Here is a 24,653-nt window from a genome sequence, read left to right as displayed (position 1 = left end):
CAACAGGGAGGTAACGTGCGATGCTTCCGTTGCGGAAGGATCGGTCACTTTGCACGAGAGTGCACAGCTCCCATGCCCCCTGGAGGTGGCCGTCGTGGCAATGCTAGGCATCGCCGCGGACCAACAAAAAACGCGAACATCCAGTAGGAGCGGGGCGCCCTACTGGTAATGCAGTCACGCGTGCCGACATTGGGCACGCGACACTGAAGACTGCAGCCCCCAGTGAGACCAGATCTCGCTGCAAGAAGCAAGATGACAGGCCGAACCTGGTCATCTTGAAGGTAACGTCGAATAGAGCGAGCGACTCTCTTCGAGCATTGGTAGATTCGGGCGCGTCGAACAACTTTGTTCGACTGCGGAGTTTACCGAGTCTTGACTTCGAGGAGGTAAAGGTACCTCGAAGTCTTCTGGAAGTTCGATTGGCAACAGGTGCCATCGTGAAGACCGAGAAGCGCGTCGTGAACGTGCCCTTCTCATTCAAACAACGAGTGTTTGTCGAACACTTTATCGTCCTGGACCTGGACGATAAATTCGACGTGGTAATGGGCATGCCGTGGCTTGTACGGCATGATCCCGTGATAGACTGGAAGAAGCGCACGCTCGTGCGCTTCGGTCGCGACTGCGCAACAGAGAGCGATGGCCCTGTTACCGCAGCGCACGCACCAGCAGGTGCGCGCGACTCGCCAGTCGAGACAGCGCTTAATGCCACTGTCCCGGAGTGCCCAAGGGGTGCGCGAGGATGCACACAAGTGGGATCCACGTCGGCGGTGCTGCCGACGTCGGAAAATGAGGATGTGTCGGTTCCGGGAATCAACACTCGCGTTCAAGTACGCATGGGACAGTCCCTGACCCGAAGAGGTCAGGTCGACGACGACGCGTCGACTCCGGGAGCCGACGCACCCTCGGTCATGAGGGGCTCCGCCAATGAATGGCGTCGAGGTGACGAAGGCGTGTCAACTCCGGGAGTTGACGCTGCAAACAGTACGGATGGTTGCAAACGTTCCGCACTGACGCAATTTGTATGCTGTCGTGCAGCCGGGCTGCACGACGAAACGCCATGCGATCAAGCCGGGCTTGATATCGCGCGCCCGCAGACAGGGTCCGCCGACGAACAACTGTCCACGGCCGGGCCTGGACCGGAAGAGCAGCTGTGCGGAGCCGGGCTTGCACACAACAAGAAGACGGCGCATGCGAAAAACGCTGCGCAAGTGTCGGTCCGGGACCGAGACGCTACAAGAACTGTCTGCCAGGCAGACAGAGGCGGTGACGCCGGATGTCGAGACGCTGAACGTTTTGACGCGTACCGATACTGGATTCCAGTATCAGGAAAAGGAACTCGCTAATCCTCCGACGACGGCGTCGGAGTTGACTTCGCTTCCAGTCATGAGCTGGAAGCGCTTCACGCGCGACTTGCACGATGGACGCATCGAGCAGGTCTGCGTTCTTTCGAACAGCGAAAGAACGGAGAGCAAAGAGCTGGGACAGCTCTTTATGGGAAGTACCACTGAGAGTGAAGACACTCTCAGTGCGAAGACGAAGCGAGAGCGCTTCGAGGAACAAGGCTGGGACTCGATGAAGTCGAGTCCCTATTACGAATTGTTGAGGGAGTACAAAGACGTACTCCCGGAAGAGATTCCTGCGGAGCTTCCGCTGGATAAGGGCATTCAGCACGAGATGGATCTCGTGCCGGGCACGAAGTATTGTGTTACGCGGCAGTGGCCACTGCCGCGAGATCAAGTGGATGCGATCGACGACTTCTTTGAAAGTCGTCGCAAAGCTGGACAAGTGCGGGAATCGAAGTCCCCGCACAGTGCTCCGACGTTCTGTGTCAAGAAGCCACAGGGAGAATGGCGCATCGTTCATGCGTATAACAAGCTGAACGATGCGACGGTACTGGCGCAGACGCCGATACCGCGAAAAGATGTTATCATCGATTCGATGGCCGGGAGCACCGTTTACAGTGCTCTCGACTTACGAGATGGATTCTATCAGATCCTAATGCGTGAGAGCGACATCCCTCTCACGGCAGTGAGCACGCCAAGTGGCATGCTCTGGGAGTGGCTAGTAATGCCGCAGGGGCTTACGAACGCCCCTGCGACCTTCAACAGGTGCGTGACGCACTTCTTGCGCTCGGTGCGCGACTTCGCGCCGAGCTACTTCGATGATGTGTTCATCCACAGCCGGGCTGTGGACGGGAAGACCGACATTGAGATGCACAGGGTGCATCTCCGGAAGCTACTTGAGCTTATGCGAAAGCATAAGCTCTACGCGAACCTGAAGAAGTGTATCTTCGGGGCGAGCGAGATACCCGTCCTCGGGTGTCTCGTAGGGAAGAATGGTGTTCGCCCTGACCCGGAAAATGTCAGAGTGATCAATGAATGGCCAATGCCTTCAAGTGTCAAGGAACTGAGACAGTTCCTTGGCTCGGTTACGTACTTGTGCAAGTACGTGGAGGATGACGCGGGCAAGATCCGCCCGCTGTCACAGCTTCTTAAGAAGGAAGCTGTGTGGAATTGGACAACCGATTGCCAAAAGGCATTCGATGCAGTCAAGCGGGGCTTGACTGAGGCGCCGATCATGGCAGTGGCTGACCAAGATCGCCCATTTCACGTAGTGTGTGACGCATCCGATTTCGCAATCGGATACGCGTTGATGCAGAACGATCACGAGGGCCGTGATCGTGTCGTCTACTACCAATCGCGTCAGCTGAAGCCAGCTGAGCGCAACTATCCGGTACATGACAAGGAACACCTTGCCATGAAATACGCACTCGCAAAGTTCCGAGTGTATTTGCTTGGAAGTAGACCGTTTGTGGTCTACACCGACCATGCATCACTGCGCACCGCAGTGAAGTCGCCACACGTATCACAAAGAATGGCGAGATGGCTCTCATTCTTTGCAGAATATAACTTCCGGGTCGAATACAAACCCGGAAGATTGAATGTGGTGGCCGACGCGTTATCACGTCGGCCGGATTATGCAGAAGCTGCTGACGTCAATGCCATTGACGTCATGCGAACGAGCACACCCACGTCGTCTCTGTTGGACGATGTGAAGGCCGCGTACGCGCACGACGCGGACACGAAGCTCTTGCTGGCCTATGGCACAGCGCCTTCTGACAAGGCTCGTCAGAAGTTGCCCAAGCACCTTCGTGCGCGTGCACACCGCTTTCGAGTGCACGACGGAATACTCTTTATAATGCAGTCGACGATAACGCGGACCGCGTTGTCGTGCCAAATGACCATGACCTGCGACTCAGGATCATGTACGAATATCATGACGCCCCGACTGCGGGACATCTCGGACGTGAGAAGACATACGTCCTTCTCACGCGCGATTTCTACTGGCACCACCAGTATAAGTGGGTGCGCAAGTACACCCGTGCTTGCGAGGTATGCCAACGCGTAAAGCCTGCGCCATTCGCGCAGGCTCCGTTACAATCACTATCGACTCCGTCGGAGTGTTGGAAGTCCATGTCTTTGGACTTCATCTTTGGTCTTCCCCCGGATAGCGGAGGGAATACCGGTGTTGTGGTCTTCGTCGACCGCTTCAGCAAGATGGTACATCTTGCTGCGGTGCCGGCAGAAGTGACCGCGAAGCAGACGGCCCGTCTGTTCGTCGACATGGTGTTCAAACACCATGGCATGCCGACCGACATCGTGTCGGACAGAGACCCGCGCTTCACAGCGCACCTGTGGCAAGAAGTGTTTACACTTCTTGGGAGCCAGCTTTCAATGTCGACTGCGGATCATCCACAGACGGACGGCCAAACCGAGCGCGTGAATCGCGTGCTCGTCGATATGTTGAAGAGCTACGCTCACTCGTTCCAATACTGAAGCGAGTTCTTATCGATGGCAGAGTTTGCCAGTGCATGCCCCGACTGGGCATACACCGTTCTACGTGAATGCCATGCGGCATCCACGTCTACCGAGTTTACTCGGAGTGATGGCTCCCACCTTAAGTGGGGGAGGATCTACGACTGCACATACAGCAGCCGCAGAAAACCGCTGACACTTGTACAGTGTCAGCTGCAACAATGAACAAACCACATGAGTCTGCGCCCTGCGCAGACTCCCCCAACAACAAGGACAAAGACCACGGGTCTGCGCAGGGCGCAGACACCGCAAAGAACCACGCAGAGGCCGGGCTTCTAGCGGAGAGCGAGCTGAATGACTTCCGCTCGGATGCAATCAACTTCCTTACCAAAAGACAAGCCGTGATTCGGTTTGTCCAAGATGCAATAGCAGCTTCTGTTGATCAACAGAAGCTGAACGCCGACAATGTGGGCAGAGGCAACACAAATGAATTCAAAGTTAGTTCATTGGTTTTGTTAGCTACTCAAAACCTGCCTAAACATGCAGTTTCGGATTTCGGAGCAAGTAAGTTTGCTCCGCGCTTCATCGGGCCGTTCTCTGTGTTGGCACGCCACGGTAACGCATACACGCTAGACATACCGTTTAGCATGCGGATCCACCCGACATTTTATGTCGGGCGGTTAAAGCCATACCTCCAGCACGAGCCAAGTGGCTCGTCTGACTCGAAGAGACAGACTCGGCAGGGGAAACTCTCCTCTCCAGCGCGTGGTCGCGCTGGAGCAGTTAATACAGTCGGGCCTACAGCCCGACCGGCCAGTTCAAGGCGGTCTGGGAGACCGCCACAGCCGGGACACGATGGTACAGAGAGGCAACCTCCGCCCTCTGTAGATACTCCACGACCGTCACCTGGTCGTGGAGCAACACGAGATGAAGGTCAACACGGCATTGACCATCGGGGCGTGTTTCCACCACCTCCACCACCGCTGCGAGACGCACGCGGAGAAATTCGCTGGATCGTCCAGCGAATTGTTGATTATAGGAAAACTATCCGAGGTCCGGATTGTTTTCGTATTCGCTGGAGAGGTTTCCCTCCCCAACACGACACGTGGGAACCACGGAACGTCCTGATGGAAGACGTTCCGGACATGGTGAAGGAATACGAAACCCAACACGCACTACCAGCAAGAAGGTAGTGCGAGCGCTGTAGTAATCTACAACGCCTGACGACTCGCGTGCTAGATAATTAGCACGGAGATCATTGAAGCTTTCAGGTATACATATAGTATACGTATTGTGGTCGCGGTTGCTAATACGCACCGCCACCTGGACGGACAGTGCGCACGGCGCACGAGCACCAGCCTCCACCTCAACAACGTGGAGTTGTTAATACTTGCCTCACTTCGAGAAGGACTCGAAGTGCTTTGGCGCTTGCTTACCCGATCACGGTAAGCAACAGCAATTCGCTTAGAGATGTCGACGCATAGACGTGGTCGACATCGAAGAATCGTACACAGACACTGTGTTGTCTGTCCCCGTGGTAGCGGCGCACCTCGCGCTACCGCGCATGGTACTCAGCAACTGAGAGTTTACACTCTGCTGCAATGGCAGTCTTCAGCTTGGTCGTGCTAATTGCGGATAAGCACGGAAACCCCCAGCACAAACAATTGACAAGCAGTCAATATTAATTGACGTGTCGAGACCGACACGTCTAAGCTTAACGGGGGATTGTGTAACGGGGTTACACACACAAGTGACAACAGTTACTTGTGCATGACAACTGTCACTTGTGGATGACATTTGTCACTTATGGTTTAACAGATAAGATCTGTTAAAGGTTTTAGATACTTCCTCACATTGGTGTAAGTCACACCAATGGATACATTGAAGTGGGCCACCACAATGAGTGGTCCACACCTACCCAAAGATCCTATTGGCAGAAAGCAGCATCTTTCTACCAATTAGAGACGTGCATATTGGCGGGGCTCTGACAGCCAGACGCTGTCAACCCCTTTCATAGATGATAAACAGTTTTAGCAGATTTAGGAGGAAGATCAATTTACAAACAATACAGTTCTCATTTTACCTTAAACTAGCTACTTGGTGTTTTATTTGATTTATATTATACTTGCGGACTCAAGCATAATTAATTCAAATTATTAATAAACTCCCGCGCTTCCTCATACACGTAGCGCGACGTGTAAGCTAAAGTAGTGAGCCAAAGTAGGCCCACTACAGCGGTGGTGCTAGCAGACTGCCAGCTCGTACACCTTCGTGAATCGAACGCGCTTCTTGAACGTGCACTTTCGTGCATGGGGGCCTCATTGCGATCTTGTGCGTAGGAGACAAATACTGTCATGAGAAGTGATTTAAGAGCGAAAGCGGCCTCGTCGTGATTTGCGCGCACAAACACAATACACCTAGCATTTTCGCCTTTATTTCTCGGTTTACAAGCTTTGATTGGCGGGATCCGGGTGGGAGCTGCACGATTGGTGGATCACAGAAAATCAGATGTGATAAGATTGTGCATTCGATATAGTGGATACAGTCTCTGCCTCTATAAAGCACGCAAAGTTATTGAATTGGAACCGTTCTTTATTGAGACAAAATTCCGTATTCCACCTCACAAAAATTATTCAAATCTGCAGAAAATCGCTCTGAAACCGTCGTTACAACCTCCTCGTCCAGGTTGAGCTTCGTGAGGAGGTTGTCAACGTCCACCATGCACGGTTCTGACTCCGTATTTTCCGAGATGTATTTCGAGATCTTCTTTCGTGCCACCCCGATCCGCCGCGGCGGATTCACATCCGACAACTCGCTGTTGTTCAGTCGCACGCAGTTCCGAGGCATCTTCTCCGACGCAGTACTTGTGCTCCATGTGGTGCTGAGATACAAGTAGGAAGTAGCGGTCGCCTTCACGGCGCTGCAGGACGTGAAGGACAACGTAACGTTAGTACTGTCAAAATGAAACATTATACTGCAAAATTTGTATGCCTTGGCTTTGCCATCGACTGAGGGAACATTGCGTCAGGTCTATTGCCACTACCACGATCTCTCGGCTCCCCAGCGTGGGTGCAAAGGTACAAAGTCAGGCAGAGCAGTAACGCCGGGTTCTGTAAATCTCCGACGCGCGGGGCTCGCTGCCGGTCTTGGCATATGGTTCTTATATTTTCTTGTTCCGCTGCTGCCGCGTAGTTGATGTGTGCTTGTAGAAGTGATACAACAGATTGGAGTAAGACGGTTATAATTGTTGCAGGGTACTGAACCGTGGTACACTGTACCAGTTCCGAGGTACCCGAACCGGTTAACCGAACCGGTCCAATACGACCACACGTTGATTAGACGAGTAGGTTGATTGGACGAGTAGTGTAGAATGATGGTTGCTTCGACGCACTAGTTGATAGGACGCACGACCGCGTGTCTTTAGCACTAGCCTAGGGTGTAAGCTCCAACAATCCAATCACTTCTGAATTTCGATTCAACCCCCCCAAGTGACCTTCCTCGCCTCGCCCCAAGCCTCGGCGGTGTCTACGACCAAGTCAACCAGTGCAAGATCCCAGTACGACCTTCTTCAGGTTATGAGCCCAAGCACCATGTCTTCTGTCCAAGACACCAAGATCTCCATCGACAAGTTCAACGGCGACAACTACGACACGTGGAACCGCTACATGCGTGGCTAGTTCCTGACCAAGTCGGTGTGGAGCGTCGTGAACCGCGAGACGAAACCAAGCTTCGCGGACACGAGGGCCAAGGACGACTACGTCAAGTCGAGCAACATCGCGTTCGGACTGATGTTGCTCCACATGGATGCTGACTACCATCATGTGGTCGACGACTGCGAGGAAGCGTGGGTGGCCTGGACGCGACTGCGTTCGCTCTACGGGGGGTCACAAAAGGCTGGGCGCTTCTACCTGAAGTGCCAGCTCTTCAGCATGGAGATGGCAGAAGGCGGTAATGCGCTTCATCATTGCAATGAAGTCCTCAACATCAGCGCCAAGCTCAGTAACATCGGCGCCAAGATGGAGGATGAAGACGTGGCGATCTGCTTGCTCAGGAGTCTGCCCAAGAGTTTCGAGAACGTCGTTTTCAACTTGGAGATGGGCAACGCAGAGCTGCGCACTCAAGATGTGATCAAGGTGCTCACGAATGAGCACATCAAGCGGCAGGGCGAGAAGACGGCTCAGGTGAAGATTGAAGACGCTGCGAGGGCCTTCAATGCCGAGCGTGAAAGTCGCCACTGCACGTACTGCGGAAAATCGGGGCACGTCGTGGAAAAGTGCTGGACCAAGCAGAAGGAGGAGAATCGAGGTGCACGACGTGGCCTGTCTGGTCGCGGTGCGAACAACGTCCAGTGGCGTGACGACAGCGATGACGACTGCGTCGCGTTCGCGGTCTCTATGGAGTGTGGAGTCTCCAGGACCAACAAGTTTCAAGGCTCATGGGCGATCGACAGTGGTGCCACGCACCACATCTGCAACGACAAGACCAAGTTTGTCGACATCAAGGTGTGCGACGAAGGTGAGCTCACGGTCGCCAACGGCAACACGGCCAAGATCCTGGGAGTCGGGACGGTCGTGCAGCAGGTCACTCTGCCCAACGGCAAGGAGCGCGACATCCGCATTCAAGATGCACTGTATGTCCCAAGCATGAACAAGAACCTGCTTTCGGTGCCGCAGATCAACCGAAGCGGACAGTTCAAGGTGGTGTTTGACGGTGCTGAAATGCACATCGCACAGAAGAAGTCGAAGAAAATCGTGGCTTCCGCGGACCTGATCGACGGTCTCTACTGGCTCCGAGTCCCAAGCTGCGCTGCGAATTCGGTGTCCAAGGCGTCGGTCAACGCGGTGGATCTTCATGCGCGTTTGGGTCACGCGCCGAATGACATTCTTCGGAAGATGGTCTCAAGTGGCATGGTGACAGGTGCGAAAATGCCGACATCGTCGAAGAAGTCAAGCCAATGTCGTGGGTGCCAACAAGGGAAAATGGTGCAAAAGCCCTTCCCAAGCAACCCGAACAAGCGCAAGTACAAGCCGTTCGAGTTCCTCCACTTCGACATTTGCGGGCCCATGGAGGAAGAGTCGCTGGGTGGCAGCCACTACTTGCTGCTGATCACGGACGAAGCCAGCGGCTGCATGTCGGGATTCTGTCTGCGAGTCAGGTCGGAGAGCGAAGGCTGCTTGCGTCGATTCATCACCAAGGTGGAGAAGCAATTCGATGCCTGGGTGAAGTTCGTGCGCCATGACGGAGCCAAGGCGTTCGCGACCAATTCGCTCTTGGCGTGCTACGAAGACCACGGCATCGAAGTGCAGCCCACGGTTCGGTATGCGCACCAAACGAACGCGACGGCTGAACGCGCCAACCGAACCATCGTGACCATCGGCCGCAGCATGCTGCACTACGCTGGGTTGGACAAAACGTTCTGGGCGGAAGCAGCGATGACGGCGATTTACATCAAGAAGCGTCTGCCGTCTCCCAAGTCGCCCGACAAAACGCCGTTCGAGACCGTCTACAAGTCCAAGCCCAACGTCAAGCACATGCGGACCTTCGGGTGCAAGGCCTACGTTTTGACGCCGAAGGAGAAGCGACTCAAGTGGGACCCGAAAGCTCGTGAAGGAATATTCATGGGTTACGAGGAGCGTTCCAAGGCGTATCGAGTTTATGACATCGAGGCGGGCAGGTGGTGACTTCTCGCGATGTCACATTCGATGAGTCAAGCTTCGATGACTCCAAGGCTGCTGATGGTGAAGAAGTCAACCGACTTACCGACGTTTTCGACGACATGCAAGTCTCCGACGACTCCGGCACAAGGGTGTTCACGCAGGCGGGGAAGCGCAAATCGCGTCGGGACAACCAAGATCGCGACAATGTTCGGCGTCCTCGTCGCAGTGCTGGACTCGAAGAAGCAAGTGCGCCTGGACGCTCGCAAGACGAAGTCCAACGTGAATCTACGGCGGCGCAAGAAGAAAAATCGTAAGAAGACGATGAAGACGGCTCGACCCCACCCATGTTCTGGCGTGCAAGTGCGAATGCAGTGGAAACAAGTGACAGCGCGGAGCCGAAGACGTTTCAAGAAGCTGTGAACGGACCAGATCAAGTCCAGTGGCGCAAGGCAATTCGCGCCGAACTCAAGTCAATGCGGCTGCGAGGTGTTTTCCGCGCCGCCAAACTGCCCAACAACCAGCGCGCAGTCGGCACCAAGTGGGTGTTCAAGATCAAGCGCAACGCGGACGGATCGATCGAGAAGTTCAAGGCTCGGCTCGTCGCGAAAGGCTTCGTGCAGAAGTATGGGATCGACTACACCGAGACGTTTTCGCCCGTGATCAAGTACGTCACGCTGCGAATGATCATTGCGGTTGCCTAGTACTTCGGATGGCCGATGAACCAGCTCGACGTGGTGACTGCGTTCCAGTACGGCTCGATGAAGGAGAAGGTGTTCTGCAGCGAGCCTGAAGGCGTGGAACTGGACGACGTTTTCGACTGCGTGGAATTGCTCAAGGCGATTTATGGGCTCAAGCAAGCTTCGCGAGTTTGGAACGAGACATTCGATTAGTATGTGCGCTCCATCGGTTTTCGCGTGTCAACTACGACCCATGCCTCTACATCAAGGTCGTCGGCGGTGAATGCGTTCTGCTGCTGGTCTACGTGGACGACGTCTTGGTGACCGGAAGTTCGGCGGAAATGATCGCGGAAGTCAAGCGCCAACTCAAGTCGCGGTTCGAGATGACCGACAGTGGCAAGTGTTCCTTTATCCTCGGGATCAAGGTGGTCGACAACACGGATGGCAGTGTTACGCTAAGCCAAGCTCGCTACATCAACGACATCCTGGAGCGCTTCGGCTTGCAAGACTGCAAACCCGCCTCAAGTCCGATCGACATCAGCATGAAGCTAGTCTCAAGCGATGCCATGGCCAAGTTGGACGCGCCATTTCGCGAGGCTGTCGGTGCACTCATGCAGTTGATGACATCGACTCGCCCGGACATTGCGCTCGCAGTTGGCTACGTGTCACGCATCATGGAGAACCTGCAAGTAGAGCACTGGATTGCGGTCAAGCGCATCTTCCGCTACCTTCAAGGGACCAAGTCGCACGGAATCCGCTTCTCGCCGGGCAAGGACATCGACTTTCAAGGTTACTCGGATGCCGACTGGGCTGGTGATCTTAGTGATCGCAAGTCTACGTCGGGCTACCTGTTCCAAGTCGCCGGCGGACCGATCTCGTGGGGTTCCAAGAAGCAGTCAAGTGTGTCACTCTCGACAAGCGCTCCGAGTACATCGCACTGAGTTTGGTGATTCAAGAAGGCAAGTGGGTACACAAGCTGCTGTGCGAGATCCTGATTGCTGCAGGCGGAGTCACGCCCGAGTTGAAGATTTTCGAAGACAACCAGTCGTGCATCAAGATGACCAAGAACCCCGTCAACCATGGCCGCGCCAAGCACATCGACATCAAGTACAATCACATCCGCGACGAAGTCAAGCGCGGCGAAGTGATCGTCGAGTACTGCGAGACTGCCACCATGCTGGCCGACATCATGACCAAGGGACTTGCCGGACCACGCCACAAGGACTTGACGGCTGCGCTCGGCGTTCACGCGTGTTATCGCATTGAGGGGTCGTGTTGCAGGGTAGTGAACCTTGGTACACTGTACCAGTTCCGAGGTACCCGAACCAGTTAGCCGAACCGGTCCAATACGACCACACGTTGTTTAGACGAGTAGGTTGATTGGACGAGTAGTGTAGAATGATGGTTGATTAGACGCACTAGTTGATAGGACGCACGACCCCCCCCCCCCCCCCTCGTATTAGGTCTTACCAGCCGGTACCCTTCATTCTGAGGGACTGCAGGGGGTTGCTCGAGAGCTCTATATTGCATCCTAGCTCTCGCTCGTGGCTAAGTGGTGCAGGTTTTGGGTTGATCGAAGATAGCCTCGCCGCACAGAAGTGATTGCAATCGACCCGGTGTCAGGGATCGTTCCTGGTCTTCAGGTAATGATCCAACACCCGTTGACCCTATTGGTAAGGCGGGCGTTGTTGGTACACCTCGCACCGAACGGTAGCGAGGATTTTAGTGGACTTACATCACCACAACCGGAGCCGCGACCCGGGATTGGTGGGACCTTCGGTGTGTTTTGGTTGTTGTATGTCTTAACCTTATCGAGCGAAGGAGGAGAAGAAAGAGTAGAAGAAGAGGAAAACGAGAAGAAGACGAGAAGAACAAGGGTATGGCGAGAGAAGTCAAGGCAGCGGTACCAGCTACGCCGGCTAGGTCAAGCGGAATGCGCTCCGAGGATTCGGGGCGCTCCGGAAGTTCATGTGCGGTCCCACCGAGGGTTCGGGTGGAGTCGAGTGTTGAACACTCGGTGAACAACAATTCGGTGATTGATTTCTCGGACATCAGTGGAGATGATGAAGGTGATGATTGGGAAGCTAGGACAGCAATGCCCGAGGATTCGGACGCTGCAGTTGCGGCGGCAGGTTGCCGTGGAATGTCAAGTCGGAGCAGGCGGGACCTTTCGGAATCGCCCCACCAGGCTTCTAAGTGTGGCAACTTTGTGACGAAGGGCGATGTATCGCCGTACATGCAATGCTTGGAGAGTGTGGTGACAAGGTTAACTGACCGCAGTGAACGTCTGGCAGTGGCGACCAGGAGAATGAACAGGTTTCCGCTGCGTTCACCGGCTTGCTCTATTGGCCAGTTATCCGAACGATCGGCGGCCGTGATGCCATCGGCGGCAACGCGATGAAGTCCCTCATCCAACCGCGAAGTGTTACTTTCACTAGGCCAATTCATGGCACTGACTCGCTCTTCTTTAAATAGAAAAAAAACGAATGAATGGAGAGTCAGTCTCCATTGCATTTTCTTATAGAGGGTTGCATCAATACAGAAGGCAAACCTTAGTTTACGTTGTACAACGATAATGTAAAAATTTAAAAGGGTATCCAGGTCCTGTGATCTGCACGCGATTGCGAGTCTTCCATTTTGACAATTGATAGGTACGAGAAACACTCCGGAGTTGAGACTGCTGACCGGTAAAGTGCTCAAATAGGGGCTTTTACTCCTTTTCGGAGGTTTATTAAACCCCAGGTCCGAAATCCGAAAAAGGTGGAGGGGTGCCCCCCCCCCTTTTTTTTAAATCTTGGATCTGAATCAGCGCGTTTTGTCGTTGTGAGAATAGAACGGCTCTTCTTTGCATTGGAAAAGTGTCCCGAGTTGAAACGGTTCCTAAACGTTCCACGTCGGGCCCTGTTAATTGGTGACAAATGGGAGGGGGCGAGGATCTGAGATGAGTACTGTGGGACTAACTGGCACACCATGTACTGCGCCGGGTTGAACTGAAGTTCGGCGGCGTTCGCACTCTCAGTTGGCAATTTTGCTGCAGCGGTCCGGGCGACGCCAGTGTGTGGCCGGGTGCGGCCGGGTGAAGGAGACGGCTGGAGAGGTGGGCGGCAGCGTGGATGACATGGGCACGTACATGAAGAAGTCGAAAGAGATGAGCGGGATGGTGCTGGCTAGGTGCTCTGGCTGGCGTGCCAGGAAGGGAAGGGAGTGAACAAGATTGTCAAGGTATCAGCAGAGAGAGTACGTTTGGAGGGAGTAGTGGTGGTGGCAAGGTGCTCGCCCTCGCCGTCAAAGTTAGCTCAGCCGTGATTTTTCCTAGGACCGCGCAGGTCAATCTACACATATTGCATATCAGTGTGGTGTGTTTGGGTTTGGTTTGTGTATTTGTATACCCCACAGGCTGCACAAGATTATTGTATTTGTGTTTCTATAATGAAATAATGCGAGGAATCCAGTGGTAGTCTCAGAATTAACTAAATGAAGCCTAACATCACGAAAATAACATGTTGCTCTGCTCATTACAAATCCCTGGGGTATATTTTTGAATATTTTCCAAATTTTGACTTCAGTCACAAAGTAACATTTTCTCTGTTCATTACATATCCCTGGAGTATATTGTTGAATATTTTCCAAATTTTACTTCAGTCACTGTAACATTTTGAATTACTAGTGGACTTAAGCAACAAAATGGTGGACTTTTCTGTCATATCTGCGCATCTTCACTGTCAGATCCTGGAGACTTGCGCTTTTTGGTCTTTGCTGCAGGCTTCTTGCTTGGCGCTCCTCTCTTCTTTTGCGCTGCCTCTTTCTTTACAGACTGCGTCGATTGAGTCATCAGCCATTCCACGCCTGACTTGATTCTGCTTGGCTGCCGCCGCTATCACAGCGCGATGCGCTAAGCCAGCCTGCTTCACCGACTCTACAGTAGTTCCCTCGTTCTAACTCCGCTTTGCGTCTAAATGGTCATTATGGAATTCGTCCGCGACGTACGGCCTAATAGACTTGTACATCTGCTCGTTCTTCTCGGCATTTACTGGCGGCGGAGGTAGGACTTCGATGTGGTCTGCCCTGGTTCGCACCACATTCTTCTTCGCCGTCAATACTCCATTAATCTTTCGTCGTAAATCCTGCTCTTCTACATTCGGCTTTGGGCCCTTCATGCACGCCACAGCACTTGGCTTAGCACTATCCATAGAAAATATCAGGTGTTGCTGCACGCCGTCCAGGCGCTTGTATAGTTCAGTCAACCCTGGTTTGTGCGACTTGAACAGATCACTACCACGCGGAATATGTACCGTCAGAGCTCGACGCGGCCGCATTGACAGCGTCAATGACTCGATTCATCGCCCAGCACTCAGCAGGGACCATGTGCTTGCGGATGTGATCAAAGCCACGGTCGCACGAGTTTTGCGTATGTCCTTTACGAAAAACTTGAATTACACGTGCTCGAAAATGCCCATGTTAACGAGGGTCAGTAAGAACTTGATCACGTAGTTGTTCTTGTTTTGACCCGAGCAGTTGTCTGCATAAACAGTAAGTTTGGTTTTTCCAGACGGCACGAGATTTGAATTTATAAAATGAGTCAGCATCGCATTGATTTGGTCTCTGCCTTTGCCACTTGTGCCCTCGTCGTAGATGTAGTTCGTTTGAACTCCATCATTTTCGCAGTTAATCCCGAAACAGCTCACAGACAGCAGCGAGCAAAAATACCATTGAGACGGCGTATTTACTACGCTGGGGATAGTCATGTTTTGAGAGTAGTCCATGACAATCACCACGCGCTCGCTAGAGCAGGCAGACTTGTCACTTCTGTACACGCCCTTTAAGTAAGTCAAAATGTTACCAACATCCACGTTCATAAGTCCAAATAAATTCTATAAGTTACTTACGTCCCGATACGAAACTACCGCATTTGCCGAGCGGATTCGGCATGGCGACCGAGAGCCTCTGTCTTGTCCGTCGTGACACCGCCACGCATCCCGGCGTGGCAAATAGCGCAAATATCGCGAACGTTACTGCGTGGAGACCGAATCCGAATCGTAGGACAGTGTAGCGTAAGTAGCTTCCGCATCATAGCTCTTGGGGGTTCGCGCACCATGAGGCTGGACTCTACGAACTTGTGCATTTCATCCCAGATTGCATCCCACGTAAAATGCGCCGGTAGCACTGTGTACCTGTCACTGCTGTAGAATTTATGGATAGTCCCGTCAATGTTTTTCTACATGTGAACGCGCACTGGGACCACCTCCCCAACCTCCCCTGCATATCTTGTAAACCACTTCACTAGCCAACCCTCGTCGACCTAAGCTGCGCTCTTGTTGAGCTTGTTCCGGTAGTCCTTGACGGCCATTTTACCGTCACGAATCCGTTTCTTGTAGCGCTGAAGTGTCATCGGTATTACTCCGTAGCAGCGAGCGAAGCCTGGGCGGCATACTTGACCAACGAATGGAAGGTAGTAGTGGAACCTCTCGCGTTTGCCGCTCCCTCGCTTGCGATCGACTGGCACTTACATGAGTACCGCCAGGAGAGTGTAGAGACCAGTATTGTTCTCTTGCTGGGGCATCTGTGACACCGAGCACAGCAGAGACTCCAACTCCTTCGCCTTGCCTCGCACGCAATGGCTCTCGCACTGGTCCGACCGAATAAGCTTCGTCGCCTGAGCGTTGAGGTCGGTGGCGAACAAAACGTTACTTAAGTCCTCCTCCGATTCCTCAGTGCTCGGTACGCTCTCTGAAGTCAACGCCGATTCATCGCTGCATTCGTCACTTCGTTCCAGCGAGAAGTCTTCATCGCCACTGTCGTCGCGCTCTTCACTGGAGCAAGATTCGCCTGCTGGGCACCCCCACCACTGTTCGTAGAGTAGACTTGGTCTTCACGCGGTGATTCGTCGGTAGCTTGCCGTCGCCTGCTTCGGTCCGAGCAGCGGTGGGAGGCTCAGTGCCAGAGGCTGGAGTCGGCAGCGGCGAAGGTGGTGACGAGGAGGCGTGTGGCTCGTGGGTTTGCATCTTTCGTTGCAAGCGCGTCTAAGAATGAGCTGCAACCTGCAACTGAGAGTGTCGATACACCCCGTTCAAATATTTGAATTTGCTAATAGGCCCGTTTCTAAAACTTCGCTTATGTACAATTTTCAGTCGGTCAACTTTAAAGCCGATTATCTCGATAACTCTCAAAGGCACGTTAGCAGCATTTTGTTTGCCGTAGTCTCACTTGTTGTGTCACTTCATATCGCCATACTTTTAGTGTAAGTGCAACTTGTTTCTGGTCACAACAGAAACATACATCCATGTAGCACTCGTGGCTTGCTATTTAGAGTTCTTTTTTTGCTGGTAGCCACTCCACAACTAAATCCGGAGCTTCCCGTACGAAGCATGGGGTAAGTCTCTGTGATTATCTTCGTACGCATGTACCGTCCTTCGCAAAATAAATGTGTTTGTGTCATTTTGAAATTGTACCTCAAACTTTCTTGAAACTACAGGTTATTTTGTTAAAAATATATCGGTAGACACGGTAAAGCGCGAGCCGTAGACGTAGTGGCACCACTTTTTAAGTGCAAGCAAAATTGCAAACAGCTCCTTTTCATGATACGGCCAGCTGAGTTCGTCTTTGCAATGCTTCTTCGAATAAAAGGCCAGGGGATGATCTTCTCCATTCACAACCTGACCGAGCACTCCACCACAGCAATAGCCTGAGGCATCCGTCATGATGCAGAACGGCAGCGAGAAGTCAGGAAGACGCAGAACGGGGGCCACCTGCAAAGCAACCTTAATTGCTGTAAAAGCAGCGTCTTGTTCCTTGTCCCAGTACCACTCGGAGTCCTTCTTCACCAGGTTGCTCTGAGGCATGGCAAGCTTGGCGAAATCACTAACAAAGCGACGATAATATCCCGCCAGACCTAAAAAAAACTTTGTAGTTCCTTTACGTTCTGCGGTGCTGGCCACTGGTCAATTGCCTCCGTCTTTTTTTAGTCAACCGCTAGGCCGTTAGCAGAGATCGTGTGCCCCAAGAAGTCAATGGTGACTTGTCCAAATTCGCATTTCGCGAGGCGCACATACAGCTGTTGCTCACGGAGTACATCAAAAACTTGACGCAAGTGTTTTTCATGCTCGCTCGCGGTGCGTGAGAACACGCAAATATCGTCGAGGTAAACTACGACAAAATCGAATCGGTCGAATAGCGAACGCATTAAGCGAGACCAGATTCCAGGCATTCCGCTACACCCCATCGGAGCCACGCCCCATTGGTAAGTCTCGTTGCGTGTACGAAACGCTGGGTAGGGTTTGCTAGCCGGCTTCACCCTCACTTGGTGATAGCCTTGGGCTAGGTCCAGCGTAGAAAAGAATACTGCACCACTCATTCTATCAAATAGCTCATCGATGTGCGGTATCGGAATTTTAGGCACGAGTGTCTTGCTGTTGAGAAATCTGTAGTCCACGCAGCGGATCGCCTGTGTTGTATCACCGGCCTTTATCCATTCTGACTTAGTTGGAGCCTTGCCAGTCACTGGGTTTTCTTCGGAACTCCGAACACGTTTGACACCCACGGAGAGTTAGAGAGCTCAATCGACTCTTTCTCCAGCATGTCAGCAACAAAAATGTCGAGGGCATCTTGCTCCAGTTTTGACAGACGAAATAGAGCGCGATTTTTGTGGCATAGCTCCAGGCTTCAGCGCGATCTCGAACTCCACGGCACGTTGTGGAGGAAGTCCCGCTGGTAGGGTCTCGGACACTACGTCACTAAACTCATTGAGGATTGACTGTACGTATCGAGGCCATGTCGACTTCAGCTGCAATGGCTTCACCTTGACGTAGAATGCATGTTTCATGGCAGGAATTGCTGCGAATCCAAATGACGACCGCGGAGGAAGGTCTGGCGACTCCATTTTCATCGGAGAGCCGCACTCATCGGACCGGAGAGGACCTTCATTGTACGCCGCGGACAAATTCAGCACAGAAAAGCAATTGGTTGGCGTGACCGAAGGAGCGTCCGACGTGATCTCGTGCGTTATCCAGTCTATACGAGGATTAAACTGGGTCAACCACGGCTTTCCGAGGATCACGTCATGACTAGCGGGCAGGTCAAACTCGGTAAAGTTGACCTTCGGGAAACGCTGCTGGTCCAGCGTAACCTCGCACACCCATTCTTTCACCATAACGTTCTCCATGTGGGCACCATCAAAGCCTTCAATGTTTACCTTGCGCTCGGCCAATTGTCCTATCAGGTAGCCGGGTCGAATTAAATTGGTATCAGCGCCACTGTCAATCAAAACACGAACCAACTTGCCATTGATTACTGCATTTGTAGCCCAACTTATCGTGGCTTCCCACGATTATCCACGCGGACCCGAGCCATGTTGAAGTGAATTACTCTGGTCGCGGAAATAGCATCAGCGACTTCAGCAGTAGACACGTGACTGGCGGGGTTTGAACTCATCTGTGAGACGTACACACGCCTGTTAGCTGGGGCGTTGCCGCTCTTGGGGCAGCGATTGAGCATGTGACCTGCTTGTTTACGGTAGTTGCATAGTCGCTTGCGGCGACACTCCTCGCGTGACACCTGCACAATGCCAATTTCCATGGGCTCCGGCTGATTACTCTGCGGTGCGAGTCGTGGACGTGCGAAGCGAGCTGACGAGCGTCCTCTCTGTACCCAGCGATTGGCTCCTTCCATCCGATCAGGATAGTTGTTGGGGTGCGATCGTCCATACTGCTGAGCTACTGCCATAGCGTCCGAAACTGTCTGGCACCGACGATAAATGACTTCTTCGCGGGTCTTTTGCACGCGGCCTTGAACGAACCACGTGACCTGGTCGAGGTCGCCCATACCTCTAATCTGCGATAACAACTGCCGAAATTGCGCAATGTAGTCATCGAGGTCGGTGCACTTGCGTTGTCGCAGCTGTTGTAGCTCGCTGTGGAGACGTGCTTGTAGGTTGATAGGCACGAATTCCCGACGAAGGCCTTCGGCCAGCGTGTCCATCGTAGTCAATGACGACATCGAAGCGTAGTACCAATACGCAGCGGGCTCCTTGAGGTGGGAGGCCACCATTGCCACGACTCGTTGTTGGTTGTGGGAAGCATTGTAGTCAATATTCTTTGCTTCCAGGTACATGAGGACCCGATCCAGGAAGAGGTCCAGAGAATCGCCCTTCTTGCCGGAGAACGTCGGCATGGACATGCCCTCCACTCGGCGCTCCTTGGACGGGTTATTTGACAGGGTATTCACGAGATTGCGCAGCTCTTCTTGCTGCGATGCCATCGTCTCTGCGAAACGGGCGATTGCAGTCATTGCATCCCAAGCAGCGGCGGTCTGCTCCATATTGCTTGCTGGCAGGTGTGGCGGCCTACTCTTTCTTCACACAGGTGGACTGCGGCTCACACCCGGTCACCGGTTCTTGTTCGTCGACGAAAGTTCCCCCAATCCTCCACGGACAGAAGCAAGTGCTACCAATTGTTGCACTCCTCGGGGCTCAGCCGGCCGAGTGCAACTTGTCGGAGTGAGGAGAGGCGAAGGTTGGTGAGCTTGGTAGAGTAGAGGAAGTAGTTGAGGATGGAGAGTGGAGGAGACTTGTGGACTTGAGAGTAAATGTGAGAATGATTCATTTTTGTTTGGAGCCTGCTAAGGAAGCGAGAAAACCTTCAGCACTGCCAGGACATGTAGGAATCTAGCTACTCATACAAACTGTAGTGGGTCTAACTTGACTCACTACTTTAGCTTACACGTTGCGCTACGTGTATGAGGAAGCGTAAGTACTTAGTAATTACTTGAGTTCATTATATTTGAATACACAAATATAAGTTAAATCAGATAAGATTCCAAGTGACTTAGATTAGGTAAAATGAGAACTGTATTGTTTGCAAATTGATCTTCCTCCTAAATCTGCTAAAACTGTTCATCATCTATGAAAGGGGTTGACAGCGGCTGGCTGTCAGAGCCCCGCCAATATGCACGTCTCTAATTGGTAGAAAGATGCTGCTTTCTGCCAATAGGATCTTTGGGTAGGTGTGGGCCACTCATTGTGGTGGCCCACTTCAATGTATCCATTGGTGTGACTTACACCAAGGTGAGGAAGTATCTAAAACTTTTAACAGATATCTTATCTGTTAAAATTCACAAGTGACTTGTAGCCACTTGTACGTGTAACCCCGTTACACCATCCCCCCCTTAAGGTTAGACGCGCGGGGTCTCCGCACGTCAATCTTCTGAATTGACCATTCGTCAATTCTCCGCGTTTGGAGAAGAAATCCGCGCTCATTCAACGATGAGCGCGCCCCAGAAGAAGAATCCGAAGGCGGTGGAGAGTTATCTCTCCATCGATGACTACTTCGAGCGCTAGAAGGCGAAGTATGGCGACGTCGTCGACTTCGACGACGACGATGAAGACATGGAGGACGAGAAGGACTCGTCCTCAAAACGCAAAGACTCAGTGTCGAGCGAATCGCTCGACCCCCACGCTAAGAACATTCGCCCGCGTGAAGGGGACGAATCGGACGCTTCGAGTTCGAAGCGTTCGCGAACTGAGAGTGATACCCCACTCGCTTCCGCTGGGGCTCTTAGTACTCTGCGCGCTGCTGCTGCAGCGCGTGATTTCAAAGCTCAAGGCTCTCCGCGCGTTGCGCCTGCAGCGCGCGATCCGTGGATGCCGTCCGCATCCGAGATCTCGGACCGGTATGGGAACTCGGTGCCTTCGAATGAGGTGCCGTTATACGTATGCAGCGCCATCAAAGATGACGCCGTGGCTGCCGAGCTGCACTTTGATGCGGAGACGCATCAAAGGCGCGATTATTACATCGGACGCTTCCATGAGCTCCGATGGTTTCAAAGCAAGAAGACATCTTCTAGCAGCAAAGTGCCCGAGTGGCAGGCACTTTGTCAAAGTTGGATTGCTTTTTTTGAGAACTTCAACAAGAAGCCGAGTGCTTACCGTGATCGGATTAAGCAAGCGCGTGATCGCTTCGAGACGTACTCGAAGCGTGGAAAGCTGGAGCAACTTCATGTTGCTGCTGAGGAGGCTAATGTGCCGTGCGCTGTGCCCGAGGGCTTTCAGTGCACGAAGTGGTTCCCAGGCGCGGTCCGCTTGAGCGACCGCGACCTGAACGGGTACACGTCATTCCGTGTGCCCGAGAGTCTCAAAGAGCTCCGTCCTAAGTTCTTAGCACGTGAGGGTTCGGGCGCTGGTGATGACCGCAAGCGCTCGCACTACTTCCGCTGCGCCAGCGCGTACTGTTCCTCGTACGCCCTCACCATTTCCGGAACGTCCTCCAGCACGACGTTCCGCGGCTCCCATGTATCTTGATGGAGAGGAAATCCTCTCCAACGAATACGAAAACGAACCCCTTGAGGGTTCGTTTTCGGGATACTATGGTCAACAATCCGCTCAACAATCCAGCGGGTTGAGCCGCAGGCGTCACGGATCGGCGGTGGCTAGGGTGGGAACACGCCCCGGGTATGATCAGCCCCGGGCTGATCGGTACACGTCTTTCCACGACCGGGTGACCGCCGTGGAGCGTCTGCAGGGCGCTGAGTTCGCCGCCCTGAAGCAGGAGCTGGCGAACCAGAAGGCCCAAGTCGCGGCGGTCTCGCAGACCGCCTCGAATATCCAGGTCGAGTTGGGGACCCGGGTGAAGGAGTTGCTTCAGCGCGTCCGCGCGCTGGAGGAGAGGCTGCTCGTTGCCGAGGCCAAGACTTCCGCTTCTGCCTCGGCTTCTGCTGAGGCTTCGGGTCAGCCGAGCTAGATGGCTCGTGCTGCAGGTACGGCTTCAGCCGTCCGACGTAAAAGGTCGGATGGAGGCGCATGCTAGACGGTATGTCTAGCGTGTAAGCGTTGCCGTGCCGTGCCAACACAGTGAACGGCCCGATGAAGCGCGGAGCAAGCTTGTTTGCTCCGAAATCCGAAACTGCATGTTTAGGCAGGGTTTGAGTAGCTAACAAAACCAATGAACTAACTTTGAATTCATTTGTGTTGCCTCTGCCCACATTGTCTGCGTTCAGCTTCTGTTGATCAACAGAAGCTGCTATTGCATCTTGGACAAACCGAATCACGGCTTGTCTTTTGGTGATGAAGTTGATTGCATCCGAGCGGAAGTCATTCAGCTCGCTCTCCGCTAGAGGCCCGGCCTCTGCGTGGTTCTTTGCGGTGTCTGCGCCCTGCGCAGACCCGTGGTCTTTGTCCTTGTTGTTGGGGGAGTCTGCGCAGGGCGCAGACTCATGTGGTTTGTTCATTGTTGCAGCTGACATTGTGCAAGTGTCAGCGGTTTTCTGCGGCTGCTGTATGTGCAGTCGTAGACCCTCCCCCACTTAAGGTGGGAGATATCACTCCGAGCAAACTCGGTAGACGTGGATGCCGCATGGCATTCACGTAGAACGGTGTATGCCCAGTCGGGGCATGCACTGGCAAACTCTGCCATCGATAAGCACTCGCTTCAGTATTGGAACGAGTGAGCGTAGCTCTTCAACATATCGACGAGCACGCGATTCACGCGCTCGGTTTGGCCGTCCGTCTGTGGATGATCCGCAGTCGACATTGAAAGCTGGCTCCCAAGAAGTGTAAACACTTCTTGCCACAGGTGCGCTGTGAAGCGCGGGTCTCTGTCCGACACGATGTCGGTCGGCATGCCATGGTGTTTGAACACCATGTCGACGAACAGACGGGCCGTCTGCTTCGCGGTCACTTCTGCCGGCACCGCAGCAAGATGTACCATCTTGCTGAAGCGGTCGACGAAGACCACAACACCGGTATTCCCTCCGCTATCCGGGGGAAGACCAAAGATGAAGTCCAAAGACATGGATCTCCAACACTCCGACGGAGTCGGTAGTGATTGTAACGGAGCCTGCGCGAATGGCGCAGGCTTTACGCGTTGGCATACCTCGCAAGCACGGGTGTACTTGCGCACCCACTTATACTGGTGGTGCCAGTAGAAATCGCGCGTGAGAAGGACGTATGTCTTCTCACGTTCGAGATGTCCCGCAGTCGGGGCGTCATGATATTCGTACATGATCCTGAGTCGCAGGTCATGGTCATTTGGCACGACAACGCGGTCCGCGTTGTCGTCGACTGCATTATAAAGAGTATTCCGTCGTGCACTCGAAAGCGGTGTGCACGCGCACGAAGGTGCTTGGGCAACTTCTGACGAGCCTTGTCAGAAGGCGCTGTGCCATAGGCCAGCAAGAGCTTCGTGTCCGCGTCGTGCGCGTACGCGGCCTTCACATCGTCCAACAGAGACGACGTGGGTGTGCTCGTTCGCATGACGTCAATGGCATTGACGTCAGCAGCTTCTGCATAATCCGGCCGACGTGATAACGCGTCGGCCACCACATTCAATCTTCCGGGTTTGTATTCGACCCGGAAGTTATATTCTGCAAAGAATGAGAGCCATCTCGCCATTCTTTGTGATACGTGTGGCGACTTCACTGCGGTGCGCAGTGATGCATGGTCGGTGTAGACCACACACGGTCTACTTCCAAGCAAATACACTCGGAACTTTGCGAGTGCGTATTTCATGGCAAGGCGTTCCTTGTCATGCACCGGGTAGTTGCGCTCAGCTGGCTTCAGCTGACGCGATTGGTAGTAGACGACACGATCACGGCCCTCGTGATCGTTCTGCATCAACGCGTATCCGATTGCGAAATCGGATGCGTCACACACTACGTGAAATGGGCGATCTTGGTCAGCCACTGCCATGATCGGCGCCTCAGTCAAGCCCCGCTTGACTGCATCGAATGCCTTTTGGCAATCGGTTGTCCAATTCCACACAGCTTCCTTCTTAAGAAGCTGTGACAGCGGGCGGATCTTGCCCGCGTCATCCTCCACGTACTTGCACAAGTACGTAACCGAGCCAAGGAACTGTCTCAGTTCCTTGACACTTGAAGGCATTGGCCATTCATTGATCACTCTGACATTTTCCGGGTCAGGGCGAACACCATTCTTCCCTACGAGACACCCGAGGACGGGTATCTCGCTCGCCCCGAAGATACACTTCTTCAGGTTCGCGTAGAGCTTATGCTTTCGCATAAGCTCAAGTAGCTTCCGGAGATGCACCCTGTGCATCTCAATGTCGGTCTTCCCGTCCACAGCCCGGCTGTGGATGAACACATCATCGAAGTAGCTCGGCGCGAAGTCGCGCACCGAGCGCAAGAAGTGCGTCACGCACCTGTTGAAGGTCGCAGGGGCGTTCGTAAGCCCCTGCGGCATTACTAGCCACTCCCAGAGCATGCCACTTGGCGTGCTCACTGCCGTGAGAGGGATATCGCTCTCACGCATTAGGATTTGATAAAATCCATCTCGCAAGTCGAGAGCACTGTAAACGGTGCTCCCTGCCATCGAATCGATGATAACATCTTTTCGCGGTATCGGCGTCTGCGCCGGTACCGTCGCATCGTTCAGCTTGTTATACGCATGAACGATGCGCCATTCTCCCTGTGGCTTTTTGACACAGAACGTCGGAGCACTGTGCGGGGACTTTGATTCCCGCACTTGTCCTGCTTTGCGACGACTTTAAAAAAAGTCGTCG

The 24,653-nt window shown here is 53.4% G+C and overlaps 4 protein-coding genes across 4 annotated transcripts; 3 read left to right on the top strand and 1 right to left on the bottom strand.

The window, feature by feature from the left end:
* Positions 1-7,495: 7,495 nt before the first annotated feature.
* Positions 7,496-9,496, top strand: IUM83_05614 (Copia protein; the record flags this gene model as incomplete). Its single annotated transcript, XM_067929761.1, has 1 exon — positions 7,496-9,496. The coding sequence occupies one exon, from the start codon at positions 7,496-7,498 to the stop codon at positions 9,494-9,496; it is 2,001 nt and encodes a 666-aa protein (XP_067798057.1).
* Positions 9,497-9,676: 180 nt separating this feature from the next.
* Positions 9,677-10,173, top strand: IUM83_05613 (Integrase catalytic core protein; the record flags this gene model as incomplete). Its single annotated transcript, XM_067929760.1, has 2 exons — positions 9,677-9,782; positions 9,845-10,173. The coding sequence occupies 2 exons, from the start codon at positions 9,677-9,679 to the stop codon at positions 10,171-10,173; spliced, it is 435 nt and encodes a 144-aa protein (XP_067798064.1).
* A 317-nt stretch (positions 10,174-10,490) lies between these two features.
* Positions 10,491-11,482, top strand: IUM83_05612 (Integrase catalytic core protein; the record flags this gene model as incomplete). Its single annotated transcript, XM_067929759.1, has 2 exons — positions 10,491-11,076; positions 11,154-11,482. The coding sequence occupies 2 exons, from the start codon at positions 10,491-10,493 to the stop codon at positions 11,480-11,482; spliced, it is 915 nt and encodes a 304-aa protein (XP_067798063.1).
* A 6,971-nt stretch (positions 11,483-18,453) lies between these two features.
* IUM83_05611 (Gag/polymerase/env Polyprotein) lies at positions 18,454-19,461 on the bottom strand (the record flags this gene model as incomplete). Its single annotated transcript, XM_067929758.1, has 2 exons — positions 18,454-18,511; positions 18,590-19,461. 2 exons carry the CDS (start codon positions 19,459-19,461, stop codon positions 18,454-18,456), a joined length of 930 nt encoding a protein of 309 aa, XP_067798062.1.
* Between the last annotated feature and the right edge of the window lie 5,192 nt (positions 19,462-24,653).

The sequence above is a fragment of the Phytophthora cinnamomi genome (genome assembly GCF_018691715.1).
Source record: "Phytophthora cinnamomi strain GKB4 chromosome Unknown Contig10, whole genome shotgun sequence".
NCBI classification, from domain to species: Eukaryota; Oomycota; class Peronosporomycetes; order Peronosporales; family Peronosporaceae; genus Phytophthora; species Phytophthora cinnamomi.
Note: the sequence above shows the minus strand (reverse complement) of the source record. Positions and strands in the feature narration are given on the sequence as shown.